The sequence below is a fragment of the Pipra filicauda genome, unplaced genomic scaffold, assembly GCF_003945595.2.
Source record: "Pipra filicauda isolate LSUMZ 115617 unplaced genomic scaffold, ASM394559v2 scaffold512_size417520_pilon, whole genome shotgun sequence".
Classification (NCBI taxonomy): domain Eukaryota; kingdom Metazoa; phylum Chordata; class Aves; order Passeriformes; family Pipridae; genus Pipra; species Pipra filicauda.
Window position 1 is genome coordinate 181,109 of NW_024104657.1, and position 13,736 is coordinate 194,844.

Genomic DNA, 13,736 nt, shown 5'->3' on the forward strand with positions numbered 1-13,736 from the left:
TGGAGGTGCAAGAATGTTGGAGAGGATGGAGGCAAAGGAGTTGGGGAGGTGTGGGGGTTGTTCACCCTCTCCCATATCTACCCATGGCCTCCCAAGTGACTCTGAGCTGGGCTGTGTCTGTTGGAGTGATTCCATTTGTGTTCCAATCCCCAGAGCCCAGGGCTTCAGGCAGCCCACTGGGAATGTCCAGAGTGGGCAGGGAACTGCCTGTGTGGCCCAGGAGCTCTGGCTGGGCTGCAGAGTGCAGGAGCCCAAAGTGGGGAGGAGATGGGAAGGGAAAACAGGGAGAAGCTGCTGCAAAGGGAGATGCTGATGGTGCTGGCTGTGGGGCCTGTCCTGCAGAGGGCTGGGATGGCCAGGGACAGGCAGGAGGAAGCCTGGCAGCTCCCACATGTTCTCCTAAGAATTCAGCGAGCGGGAGCTGCTGGGACACTCGTGGAAAGCCCTGGTGCCACTGGGGGACTGGGTGTGGAGGACAGAGCAAATGAAACCAGGGCTCAACATTGCGATGCAAAGACAGCTTTTATTGCAGTTGGAGGGGAGGAGGGAGTTGGCAGAAGAGCAGGGCCCTGGCCAAGGGCTCCCCTGGCTCCTGGCAGTGGGCAGAGCTGTGCCGAGCCCCCGGCAGGAGCGGGATCAGGAGCCCAGCCCGGGGCTGTGCCGGGAGGAGGCAGCGGGTCCTGAGGGGAGGCTCAAGCACAGCAGCAAAGGGGCAGAGCTGGGCCCCGGGCAGGCACGAGGTGCCCGAGCTCTGGAGCCCAGTGATGCCAGAGGGGTGTCCTTCCTCCAGGCGCCGTGTCGGGATGTGCCGGGGGGTTTGCTGGAGCTCCTCTGGGTCTGTGGCTGGGCTCGGGCTGGGGCTTAGCAGGGCCCGCAGTTGCCACTGAGGTACCTGTGGCCACTGCGCCAGCCCCCGAAATCGCAGGTGCCGACACCTCTGGAGCCCCCACAGCCCCCATAGCCCCCATAGCCATAGCCCCCATAGCCCCCATAACCTCCATAACCCCCATAGCCATAACCCCCATAACCCCCATAGCCCCCGTAGCCTCCGTAGCCCCCACGGCCTCCAAAAGTGCCCCCGTAGCCCCCTCCAACGCCGGGGGCTCCTGCTGAGCCAACCACGCTCTGCTGGGGGAAGGAGCTGAGGATGGGCCCGGGGAAGGTGACCACTGAGGCCGGGGGCTGGATCACCACCGTGGAGTCGGGGCACTGCCGCACGCAGGGCTCGTTGCACGTGTCAGCCAGAGGGGCCGGGGTGGCCACCCCACAGGAGGGGACACACAGGCTGCCACAGGACATGGTCACACAGACAAGGAGTTCTGCAAAACAGGGATCAGGCCAAGGTGTGAGGAAGGGGTTGCACAGAAGGAGGAAGGAGAGATCCCCAAGAGGTTTGCGAGAGCTGGACTTACCCGGTTGCTGAGGAGAGTCAAGTGGAGGGATGTGGATAGAGGTCTGCAAGGAGCTCAGCTCTTTTATACCTGTCCCAGGATGCCCCAGGCATCGTCCAGGGGGTAGGGGCCCAAACCCCAGGTAATTAGGAATTCAAGCTGACAACCTTCCTGACACAGATGATGTTATATGTCATCCCCTCACTGGGGATGTTGGTGTGCAAACGTGCCCTGGAGCGGAAGGAGGTGATGGGAGGGACAGACTGTGGCACATCATTACATGAAAGACAAGGTGCTGCAGCAACTCACAGCCCCAATAAACCCTGATTTGTCCCTAATCCCACAGTTTGCTTACAGAGAAGAATTCCAGGCATCTCTCAGAAGCATTTGAAATCCTGTCACAGCCATCACGCCTGTCATTACCTCCCTTTTACGGGCTGGTAAACAGAGGCACCAGCAGGTTGGGCAAAGGAGAAGCCATTCCAAGCTCGGGGTGACTCCCAAAGACCCATCAGCTCCCACTGCCAGCACAAGCTGCTCATCTCATGGTCTGGGGGTCCCCCGACATCTCTGTGAATTCCCTCCTCTAAGGTTCTGGAGACACTGGGATTTTAGGTCCATGTTTCTCTTGCTGGCCATGCAAAGAGCAGAGGAGACGGGTCCCACGTGTGGCAAAGCCCCAAGCACAGAGGGGCTGTGGAGAGCAGTGGGACAGAGCTCGGGAGAGCTGCGGGAGCGGGGACACAAGTGGAGGAGCAGAGGGGCAGCAAGAGGCCCAGGGGACTGTGAGCTCCTCAGCTCCTGGCTGTGGGCACGGTCCAGCCCGAGCCTCTGTGAGGGGCTTGGATTGCTCAGCATGGAGGGCTGTGCCAGGAGATGTTGGCTGAGCAGCCTCAGAGAGCCAGGCTGCACGTGCCCATGGTCCCGTGGGCACAGGCTGGCTGGGCACTGAGGGCTCACGTGCAGGGCTGGGCTGTGGCTCAGTGTGCTGTCCCTGGGCACTGCAATGTCCCACAGGATGCCCGGGATTGTTCTGTGTAAGCAAAGGGAGAGATTAGGGGCCAATCAGGGTTTATTGGGGCTTAAGTTGCCTTGTCTTTCATGTGATGATGTGCCACGCTCTGTCCCTCCCATGTCAATGTCCCCGTGAGGGGATGACCTATAATTGTCTTGCATCATGAAGCTTCTCCCCTGGATTTCATGATTATCTGGGGTTTGGGCCCCCACTCCCTGGACAATGCCCCAGGCACCCTGGGACAGGTATAAAAGAGCTGAGCTCCTTGCAGACCTCTATCCACATCCCTCCACTTGACTCTCCTCAGCAACCGGGTAAGTCCAGCTCTCCAAAACCTCTTGGGGATCTCTCCTTCCTCCTTCTGTGCAACCCCTTCCTCATACCTTGGCCTGATCCCTGGTGTGTTTGCAGGTCTTCTTGTCTGTGTGACCATGTCCTGTGGCAGCCTGTGTGTCCCCTCCTGTGGGGTGGCCACCCCGGCCCCTCTGGCTGACACGTGCAACGAGCCCTGCGTGCGGCAGTGCCCCGACTCCACGGTGGTGATCCAGCCCCCGGCCTCAGTGGTCACCTTCCCCGGGCCCATCCTCAGCTCCTTCCCCCAGCAGAGCGTGGTTGGCTCAGCAGGAGCCCCCGGCGTTGGAGGGGGCTACGGGGGCACTTTTGGAGGCCGTGGGGGCTACGGAGGCTATGGGGGTTATGGGGGTTATGGCTATGGGGGTTATGGTTATGGGGGCTATGGGGGTTATGGGGGTTGGGGTTATGGAGGCCTTGGGGGCTATGGGGGCTATGGGGGCTGTGGCTATGGGGGCTGGGGCCGTGGCTGGGGCCGTGGCAGCTGTGGCTCCTGCTAAACCCCAAACATGCAGGGAGGGCAGTGCTGCCTCTGCCCTGGGGCTCCACAACCAGCCCCTCTTTGCTTCTCCCACCTGAGCCAGGATGAAGCTTCCAGCCCCTCTTTAGGCTGGAGCAGCAGGTCCCTGTTCTTTGCACAGGGTGACCCTGCAGACCCTCAGCTGGTGGCTTGGGGGTTTCCAGCACTGCCCCCAAAAGCTCCCCTCTCCCTGCCACCCAACAAAGCTCTTCTGACCCTGGGATGAGACTCTGCCCTGCTCTGCCCAGCTCGGAGACCCCCAGCCTGCAAGAGGAAGGGGGAGTCTTTGGGGTGGAGCCCTGGGTTGGGCCTTGCTGCTGCCTTAGGATTTTTGTGTTTCCAGTCCCTTGTTCCTGTGCTGGTTTGTGTCTTGCTGACACTGTCTGTTGCATTTTCCATCCACATTAAAACTTCACTTTGCTGCAGTAACTTGGTTTTTGGTTGGTTTTTATGAGTTTGCTCTTCTGATTTTCCACATTGAGCAGGGACATGTTCACAGAGTCCCAGAATCCTTGTGGTTGGAAAAGACCTCCAGGATCATCCCGTCCCCCCTGTGCCCCATCCCCACCTTGGCCCCAGCCCAGAGCACTCAGTGCCACGGCCACTCCTTCTCTGGACACCTCCAGGGCTGGGCACTCCCCCACCTCCCTGGGCAGCCCCTGCCAAGGCCTGAAAACCCTTTCCAGGAGGAAATTCCTTCTGAGATGATGTTGATCATGAAGCTCAAGTCACATTAGTTGGTGAACAGGGTTTGTGAGACACTCAACAGCTCATAGACACCCCTGTGTTGTAGCACACAATGGATGCAAACAAGTTATTACCCCCATTCTAAGGGACAGGTTTAAAGGGAAAAGCATCAGTTCATTCATTTATTCCTTTTTTGGTCCTTTTCTCCAGCAGAAATACAAAATGTCTTCACCTTTTTCCACGGTAGATAATTTTAGAAGTTCAAAGCACCTCTCAGACGCTCGTAACTATTTTATATATTTATAGTGTGTTATTAGTCTATTAAAAGCTTAATTCTCTTCTCAGGTGCTTCATTATTGAAAAACAGTCACTTCAAAGGTGCGTGTTGGGGCATTTCAATGTTTGCTTTAGTCAGAATGGGATTTTATAGCCTTCAAATGTTTCATTCAGATGTGGCTCTAAACAGACAACCACGAGAGACCCTAAAACTGCCTCCTTTGCCTCCTCATCCTCGAAATTTGGATTTCTTTCTTCCACAAAGATGATTTGGGGTCTGGAGCATCTCTGATGAGCAGAGACTGTGGGAACTGGGCCTGGTTAGTCCAGAGAAGAGAAGGCTGGGAGGGGATCCCTTCTATCCACACAAATATATCAAATATCCACACAAACCTCTCATCTGAGAGGGGATCCCACCCAGCCACACAAATATCTCCAAGGGGTGGCAGATGATGGTCCCAGACTCCTCCCAGTGGTGCCCAGTGACAGGACAAGGAGTGATGGCCACAAACTAGACCTCAAGAAGTTCAACACGAGGCAGAACTTTTTTCCACGGAGGGTGGACCAGCTGCCCAGGGAGGGTGTGGAGTCTCCTCTCTGGGGACATTCCAACCCCTCCTGGGCGTGTCTCTGTGTCACCTGCTCTGGGTGACCCTGCCTTGCACTGCGTGGACCCCAGAGGTCCCTTCCAAGCCACTGTGGGATCCTGGGATTCTGTGAAATCCCCTCTGCGTGTTCAGAGGGCGGCGATTCCACTCCCAGGAGGGGCTCGAGGGGTCGATGGGGCTCTCGAAGCTCTTCACCAGCTCTTTGTGCCCAGACTCTGGGACAGCATCGCGCTATTAACAGGTTATTGCTGCCATTTGGGCACTTCAGTCAGGAGTAATGAGTCCCTCTGGAATTGCGTCAAGGGCTCTCACCTCAATGACACCGGCGTGATTCCACAGCCTGGGAACTTCGCACCATTTCATTGTCATTCAAATGGAGCACTTGAAGCGACGCTCGCAAACACTTGTCCTGAGCAGCACTTAATGAGGCGAACGGAAAGTGCAATTTTCTGCTCTCTAACACATCAGGTCTCTAAATCCAGAAAGCTGGATAAAGCTCAGACACTGCCAGCAAAAACAAAAAACACAAGAGAAAGAGGAATTTTCTGCCAACATCTTGTCTTACTCCCCAGTAATTCTGGGGTTGTTCTTATGTCCAATGGCAGAGCTGTGATGCTGAAGCAAATTGAAAAAAATATTTCCAAACCCTTCCTAGGAAATTCCAGAACCGGCGACTTCATTTTTTTTTGAGGTTCTACTGGGTTATTAGTTTGCAAAATGTGCGCTCAGGTTCAGCTGAGCTCAAAATGAGTTTCATAAGAGCCACAGGGTGCTGTGTGTCTCCTAAAACATCAAGCTGGGGACAAAAATCTGTGTATATCCAAGTCAGAAAAAAGAAAACCAGGGACATGTAATGATGCTGTAACATTTTTAATAAGAATGAAGCTCACAATCTAAAATAGCACAGAAAGCAGAAGAAAGAAATGGGTACAACATGAATTTATATCTGCAGAAAATCTCCCGGTTTCATTGGAACAATTTTGCTGGAGCATTTTACTGCCAAATTGCCTTTTTAAACCTTTCCACTTGCTTCAAGTCGAATGAAACAAACCTGATTAGACGAATTAGTGTTTCTTTGGTGCAGTTTCAAAGGCAGTTAAGGTAGAAAAACATCCCTAGGAGGGCTCGTACAGGCACACTCTAGATTTCATTAAAATCAGCCGGGAAAGAGCTATAAATGAGTTAAGTCGTTCACCCGAATTAACCAACATTAAACCCGGGGTCCTTCACACCACCAAACCCGGGCAGGGCTAAGAAACCGGCAGAGAAAAAGGGAGACAAAACGCTTGGGAGGAAGGCTGAAGCTTCACGGGAAGACTGAGCTCTCCGAGTCCTGCAGCTTTTCGCAGTCCCGGAGCTCCCGCAAAGCTCCGCCGAAAATCAGCCGCGAATTCCTCGATTCCGGTGGTCGTTTCCCGTTCAATCTCTGGGTCTAGCAGCGGTAGCAGGGGTAGCAGCTGCCGTAGCTGTACCTCTGGCTGTACCGGGAGTAGGGGGAGCAGTAGCGGCCGCTGTAGGAGGGGCAGCAGTCGCGGCCCCCGCACTGGTAGCTCTGGGACCAGCAGGGGCTCCCGCAGTCCCAGCTCCGGTAGCTGTACACGGCCCCCGAGCTGCAGGGGGAGTAGCAGGAGTCCTCACACTGCCGCTGGTAGTAGAAAGTCATCTTGGCTGGGTGGAGGGAGGCGAGCCTGGAACGGAGCAGGGAAGAAAAAGCCGGTGAGGTGCGAGCTGAAGGGCGAGGGAACCCCGAGGACGTGCAGCAAACCCACTGCCCGGCTCCCTCTGCGCTCCTCTGCTGCTCCCTCCTGATTTGTAAAGCCGGGTCTCTCCCCTAATCCTCCATCCCGAGCCTTCCCAGCCTCACTGATTGCACCCCCGGGAAATGGGATTGCGAGCCGTGACTCTGCGTCTAAAGAGCTGTGAGGGAATAAACCGAAAACCCTCCACAGGCTTTGTACCGAGACAAAGACTTCAGGGGAAAAGAGGATGCCTGCAGAACGCTCAAATATTAATTAAAATCCAGGGAGGAAAGGCTATTTTACATACGAATAACCCTCATCAAATCCCAGCCTTCATTCCCAATGCCTTTATCTTGTAGATGGGCAGAAAAGAAAGGAGGGGAAATAGTAACAAATACATCTCTTCACTATTCACCAAAATTTCCTAAATCTATTCCGACTTACCCAAGTGTCCAAGGAGGATAAAGCAGGAGAAGCGAGTGCCTGTTTTCGGCTGTGCAGGGTTTTTATAGAGCGCCCAGTCCCGCCCCAGCCCGGGTCAGCTCCAATTACCAACCCCTTTTTGCCTCCCCCATGACTCCTTCCCATTGATATCCCGCTCCTCCACAGGGTTTCTGATTATTGGTCCGGGCTACACCCCTGCAGGTCCCTTTCATCTCACAGCTACTCGGGGCAATTAAGCCTTGGTATCATCCTGCTGAATTGGCTCTTCGGGACCGCGACAGGTCGCCGGAATATGCAAAGACTCCGGAATTCCACACGCAGCGCCCTTGGAGGAGCAGCCTCGCTGGGCAGTGTCGGCCCACGTGCTTCGCTGGGCATTTTTTCCCCCTGAAACAGCCGTGGAAGGGAAGCCCAACCTCAGCTTCTCTCGTGTTCCACACCTCTACTGAGCCGGGAGGCAGCTCCGACCCCTCCGACGTTCCCGGTGACTGGCACAGGGGGACAGACCATTCCTTTGATTTGGGGCCGGCATTGATTCAGCCGGAAAATTGGCCTGTGAGCACCGAAATGGTATGTACACAACGCATTTCAGAGGGAAAAAACCCCCAGAGCCCCAGTTGTGAAGCTATAAATTACGAGTTAATAAAGCACAGAAACAGCACAGCCCGATACACGTTTTTAGAGCGGCTCTTACATAACCGGGCGTAGCAAGGTGGCATTGACGTTCAAATAATAAATCTCTTTGTGCAGGGAAATATTTAATAAGTATTAATGAAGGCTTTGATATTCGAAATTTAGAGAAAGGCCCAGAACTCCTGACGTGCCTGTCATTATCCTGCCTTTGGATGCGGGTAAACAGCAGTGCTTGGAGGTGAAGGTCACCAGGGAAGACCAAGTTGTTGCTGCTTCCCAAGTCACATTCACAGGGCTCAGCATTAATCATCAAATTAATTAAACACCTCAACAACACTAAGAAAACATCACATTAAACTATATTTGGAATTTGGGGGATTCCTCAGGAAAACTACAGTTATTACAGAGATAAGTCCCTGTTTTGTCATGAACCCCTGAGCAAATAATTTTAGGATCTAAGCATAAAAAGAGAACCAAACAGATATTCCTTCTGTGTAGACTTAGGAGTTTGTTAATTTTGGTCAAAGTAATTGATAGAGCACAGCAAGCAAATAAATCAGATTTTCTACTTTCTTGTGGGAGGTCACGGTACAAAATTAACACATCCATCCACCACAAAAATATTAAAAAATTACAACTAAAAATACACAACTATTCTGATCAAAAACTGCAATTCTGAAATAAAAAACCAAAACAAATAATAAACTATTTCTGCCAAAAATAATTGCAGTCCTTTGTTCCTCTGAGGAATCCAGAGTCATTGCAGGCTTTGTGAACTGGCATTTGTCCATTCATCCAGAACTGGGATTGTGAGCATCAATTAATTCTGCTCTCAATATCCTTCCTTCCCTTTCCTGTTATAACTCAGATTTCACCACACTAATTCTGCAAATATAATTGCCCCCGGAAGTCTGAACATGAAAGAAAACGACAACGCAAGGTCATGCTTTTGGAAGCCAAGACCTGACTAATAGTCCCAAAGCAAGGAAAACAATGACATCAACCCAAGGAACGACGTGCAGAGGTAAATTTGGGTTGGGATGAATAGCAGGTTAAAGCACAGGAGGCTTGGGCAGATAAATATATAAAAGGGGGAGAAACTCGAGGCTCTCCACTCGCATCTTCAGCTTTCCCTCCTCGCCCAACGTGGTAAGTCAGGCTTCCTGCACTGCCTTTACTGCTGGGGTTTGCTCTGTTGGGATGGACATGGCATTAATACTTTAAAAGTGTATTTTAAAAGGGATTTCATAGCCATGAAATTTTTGGGGTTTTTTTTGCTAAAAATTCTATATTAGGCTGCCCATGTAAATGTAGGAGATTGGCTCATCTAGACGTGCACCACGAGAAATTACCTTATTTTAGGTTCTGCTGAAGCAGTTCAGGCTCCTTCATTATTAATTAGCCGTGGCAGGGGAGGGTTAGGTGTGATATTAGAAAAAGGTTCTTCCCCCAGAGGCTGCTGGGGCACTGCCCAGGCTCCCCAGGGCAGTGGGCACGGCCCCAAGGCTGCCAGAGCTCCAGGAGACAACGCTCTAAGGAAAAGGGGGCATTTGGGGTGTCCTGTGCAGGACCAGAGGTTGGACTTGGATGATCCTTGTGGGTCCCTTTTCACTGGGGGTGTTCTGTGATTCTATAAAGCTGACACCGAATTACATTTTCTCAATTGTTTCAAACAAGAAACAAGTATTTATTCATCTGGCAGTTAAGGCACGGACACAGAGCCAAAGGAACAAGCTGCTTTTTCCAGCAGACTTGCACAAGGGGAGGATTTCTTGTGAGGATTTGTCTCAAGAGCACAAACTGACAGAATTCATTCCTGGATTAGTGTCTGTTCACTTCTGGTTTTTAGAGAAACATTGGGCACTGCTCAGACAACCCAGTGCTAACAATGTCCCCTCTAAATTCCTGCCTGAATCCGGGCTGCCAATCCCAAGCCATGACAACCAGAATGGCAGCATCAAATATTTTTAGGGAGAAAAGAAGGGGAAAAACCAGAAAGGAGGGAGATGGGCAAGAAGGAGCCAAAGTGGAGCCTTGAACTGAGATGTTCAGTAGGTTCTTGTGCTCACCCTTCTCTCCTCTCCCTCTTTCTCGTGCTCCTGTGGGGTTTCCTGGAAGCAGCAACTTCCTGCTGGGAACAGGCCTGATCTTCTTATCTTTGGAGCTGACAGAGCAGGGTTAGATGGGATTTTGGGGAGAAATTGTTCCCTGGGAGGGTGGGGAGGTGATTCCCAGAGAAGCTGTGGCTGCCCCAATCCTGGGAATGTCCAAGGCCAGGTTGGACAGGGCTTGGAGCAACCTGGGCTAGTGGGGGGTGTTGATAACAACAAGGTTGTGGGTTTGATCCCATTAGGGGCCAATCCCTTAAGGTCCTTGTGGGTCCCTCCCACCTCAAAGTGACTCTGTGAGAAGACCCTGACTGTCCCTTCCAACCCTTCTTCCCTTCTTCTGCTTTCCAGACCCGCCTCCCTCCACCCAGCCAAGATGACTTTCTGCTACCAGCGGCAGTGTGAGGACTCCTGCTACTCCCCCTGCAGCTCGGGGGCCGTGTACAGCTACCGGAGCTGGGACTGCGGGAGCCCCTGCTGGTCCCAGAGCTACCAGTGCGGGGGCCGCGACTGCTGCCCCTCCTACAGCGGCCGCTACTGCTCCCCCTACTCCCGGTACAGCCAGAGGTACAGCTACGGCAGCTGCTACCCCTGCTACCGCTGCTAGACCCGGCCTGGGACCCCCGGCAGGGAACGGAGCCCCGGGAGCGATCCCGGCGGGATTTGACTCCTGTCCAGCCCTGTCTCAGCAGCAGGACCCCGCTCAGGGTTGGTCCCGAGGACTTGGCATCTCTCCTCCATCTGCTGCTGCTCTGAACCCTTTGCTTTCCTTGTTCTCCTTCTCTTCTTTCACAGCCTTTCTGGGTGAACAAACTGTGTGTTCTGATGTGTGGGTTTGCAGCAGAGAGGAGCAGACGCCTCGTCCTGCTGTGCTGAGGGTTCTGCTCCTCCCCAAACACCACCTTGGTCCCAAAAACATCTGCTGTGAACTGTAGTAACTCTCTGTTTAGGGAATGTATGAACCTCTGGATACTCCTGTGCTACTACAAGCTGTAACTTCTTCTTACTCTCATTAAAAGATCTTGCATCACACTGCTGCCTTGGGTTATATTTTAATTGTTTTTCCTTTTATATTTGACTTTAATAATTATTTACTTGACACATGGCAAAAAAAAAAGAGGGACTAACTTAGGAGTTCTGCAGTTTTAAGCATCCTGCAGAACTGAGGTGACTGAGGACATATTGAACACCTGAATTTCTGTCTCCTCCAAGACAGTCCTGACAACTCACATCTGCTGTGTCTTAACTCTCCTCCACCAAACCCACCAAAACTAGGCTGTTTCCCAAAAAAAACAAGCTTAAAAATGTGAAGATTTAGGAAAAATCAATCCGCACTTGCTGACAGCCCAAGTTCTGCTCCATTTGAGGATCAAAAACACATTGAGACACATCATTCCAGACCCCCTGAGCTTCCTGCAGCTCCCGTGCAGGTCCCTTCTCCAGGGGAACAGCTCAGAGGAAGGTGCCTTTGGCAGCACAGCAGAGGATTGTGGAGCACAGGAGGGAATTCCTGAGCTGAGGAAACCCCAGGAAAGCACCAGAACCTCCCAGGAGAGGGACGGACACAGCTTGGGAAGGGTCAGGGGTGATTGTGGGCAGCCCTTGGTGCCAGGGGCAGCCCAGGGAGGGGTCAGGGAGGACGGGGAGAGCCCCTTCCAGAGCCTAAAGGGGCTCCCAGGGAGCTGGAGAGGGACTGGAGGGACATCCTGCAGGTGTCTGCCAGCCTTCACCCCCAGCAAAACTGTTCTCCAAAGGAAAAGGAGAAGAGTGAAGATTCCAGATAAGGCTGGGAGTGTAAATCTCCTCTTCCCCCTAATTAACACACGGCAGGGAGGGAGAGGAGTCGCTCAGAGTAAAAGTGACTGTCAGCTGGTGACAAAAGGATGAATCCACTGGGAGGGCTCCCAGGCTGGAGCCATCTGGAGCCACAAGAAGAGTTTTGGGAGTGATTTGCAACAGGAAATGTTTCTCCTCCCAGGCTGCAGGAGCTCCAGCTCTCCCACAAACCCCAAACTGCAGGTGGGAGACCAAATTCTCTCTACAGCTCCCTGACAGGAGGGCCAGGTTGGCCATGAGGAGGAATTTCCTCCTGGAAAGGGTGGTCAGGCCTTGGCAGGGGCTGCCCAGGGAGGTGGGGGAGTGGAAAGGGTGGTCAGGCCTTGGCAGGGGCTGCCCAGGGAGGTGGGGGAGTGCCCAGCCCTGGAGGTGCCCAGGGAAGGCCTGGCTGTGGCACTGAGTGCTCTGGGCTGGGGCCAAGGTGGGGATGGGGCACAGGGGGATCCATGGGCTGGGAGGGCTTTTCCAACCTCTGGGATTCCACAATTTCCTTTTACTGTTCTCTCTGATACGAGTCTTAAAATGCAAATCAATGTTTCCCTCAGCTGGTCACCTTCAGCAGCTGCAGGAATTCCTTTCTTATTAAAAAGCAGCTCTGGTTTATGCAGAAATTTGGTTTAAAAGTTCAAGAGAAGTTAATGGTTGATGCAGCAAATCATAAACTTTCCTATTTCGGGGTTTGAAAGAAACAAAATTGTTTGTCTTTTCAGCACAGTATTTTTTCACTTGTTGGTTTATGAATCCTACCCCAGAACAGCTGGAAAAATACATCAAATGAAGGAATAATATAGGAAAAATCATTTGGTAAATGAAGAGGGTGAAAAACAACTGAAATTTCGTGGGGATCAACAGCTTTAACCTGTTCTCATGAGTCAGAGCTCCTCACTAAATGTCTCAATATATTATTCTCTGTGAATTTGACTCCATCTTTCTATAATTAACAAGAGTTTTTATAAATTATATTTCCACTTAATGACTGAACTCTGCTGTCTGTTGAGACCTGGGGCACTTCCCCGTGTTTGTAGGTGCAGAATTCCCATTTCTCCAGCTCAATTTCTGATTTCCAATATTCGGGACATCAGAATATTGGATTAATTCGGAGCAGTTCGTTACCTTTGAAAAACCTCCTGCAGGTGTTTGACTTTCCAGGACAATTAATGGCACTTGAATGCCCCTCAGCGGCCTGGGAGGTTCTTTGGTCCCTCAGAAATGGCCCAACCTGCACAAACAGCAGCAAAACTAAAGTTATTTGCACACGTCACAACTTCAATTAATATAATTGGTTCCCTCCCCATCGAGGACCATTAATTTATTTTCATCTCAGCTGGACAACATTTCTTTTGCCTTGAAATTTTTTGGGTCTATCTCAGCTTTAGTTATAAAATCCCAGATACCTGAAGGGACAGGAGAATGTAGAGAAGGTAAAATTATATTAATATTTTACAGCAAAACTTACTGATGCTGGTTTTCAACCCCACCTCTGGCTCCCCAGAGGAAACTGAGCCCAACACGAAGCCAAGAGGCTTTTTTTTCAACTCAACAAATACCTCCTTGTTTGACCTTCCCTGGAGTGAGCCAAGCCTCATTTGCATATTAAATGAGGATAATAACAGGCATTCTGGAAGTGCTGAGCCTCCTCAGCATTTATGGTATCAATGCTCTCCCAAAACAGTCATTAAAAGTTACTTTAGCAATGTTTGTGTTATTTAAACACCGATGGTTTGGTGCTGAAAGGGGCCTGGATGCACAAGGAAGGGAAGCCCTGGGCTAACGAGGTTTTGCTTCGTTAACACGAAGCCGTGGCACCCCTTGGTGTGGGCTGGCAGAGGCACAGATGTCTCTCCCTGGGGAAAACCACCCCGGGACATCGGGGAAGTGATTCCCGCTTTCCTGGATCGGGACAATCCCTCCTGCAGGTCCAGCCCCTCAGCAGCCCTTGGGAAGTGAGGGGGGTGTCATGGTTTGAGATAGCCCCAAAATCTAATTCCCTAGTCCCAGCCCCCTGTCACATCTCAATCTAATGTGAGATGGGTTTTTTTTAGATTTTGGGGCTATCTCAAACCATGACAGGGGGGCACAGGGTGAGCAGCCACCCCCTCCCTCAGCTTCCCCCAGCCAGGAACACGTG

At 52.1% G+C, this 13,736-nt stretch overlaps 2 protein-coding genes across 2 annotated transcripts; one reads left to right on the forward strand and one right to left on the reverse strand.

The window, feature by feature from the left end:
* Positions 1 to 503: 503 nt before the first annotated feature.
* Positions 504 to 1,421, reverse strand: LOC113991170 (claw keratin-like). Its single transcript, XM_027727266.2, has 2 exons — positions 1,413 to 1,421; positions 504 to 1,319 (listed from the first exon to the last, which is right to left on the reverse strand). Exon 2 carries the CDS (start codon positions 1,297 to 1,299, stop codon positions 862 to 864), a length of 438 nt encoding a protein of 145 aa, XP_027583067.1. The 5' UTR covers positions 1,300 to 1,319; positions 1,413 to 1,421; the 3' UTR covers positions 504 to 861.
* A 1,416-nt stretch (positions 1,422 to 2,837) lies between these two features.
* Positions 2,838 to 3,257, forward strand: LOC113991200 (claw keratin-like). The gene has a single exon (XM_027727304.2). It carries the CDS (start codon positions 2,838 to 2,840, stop codon positions 3,255 to 3,257), a length of 420 nt encoding a protein of 139 aa, XP_027583105.2.
* The last annotated feature ends 10,479 nt before the right edge of the window (positions 3,258 to 13,736 follow it).

What these genes read in the sequence shown, in the direction of transcription:
- LOC113991170 (XM_027727266.2), bottom strand. Translation starts at nt 1,299, where the DNA reads ATGTCCTGTGGCAGCCTGTGTGTCCCCTCCTGTGGGGTGGCCACCCCG.
- LOC113991200 (XM_027727304.2), top strand. Translation starts at nt 2,838, where the DNA reads ATGTCCTGTGGCAGCCTGTGTGTCCCCTCCTGTGGGGTGGCCACCCCG.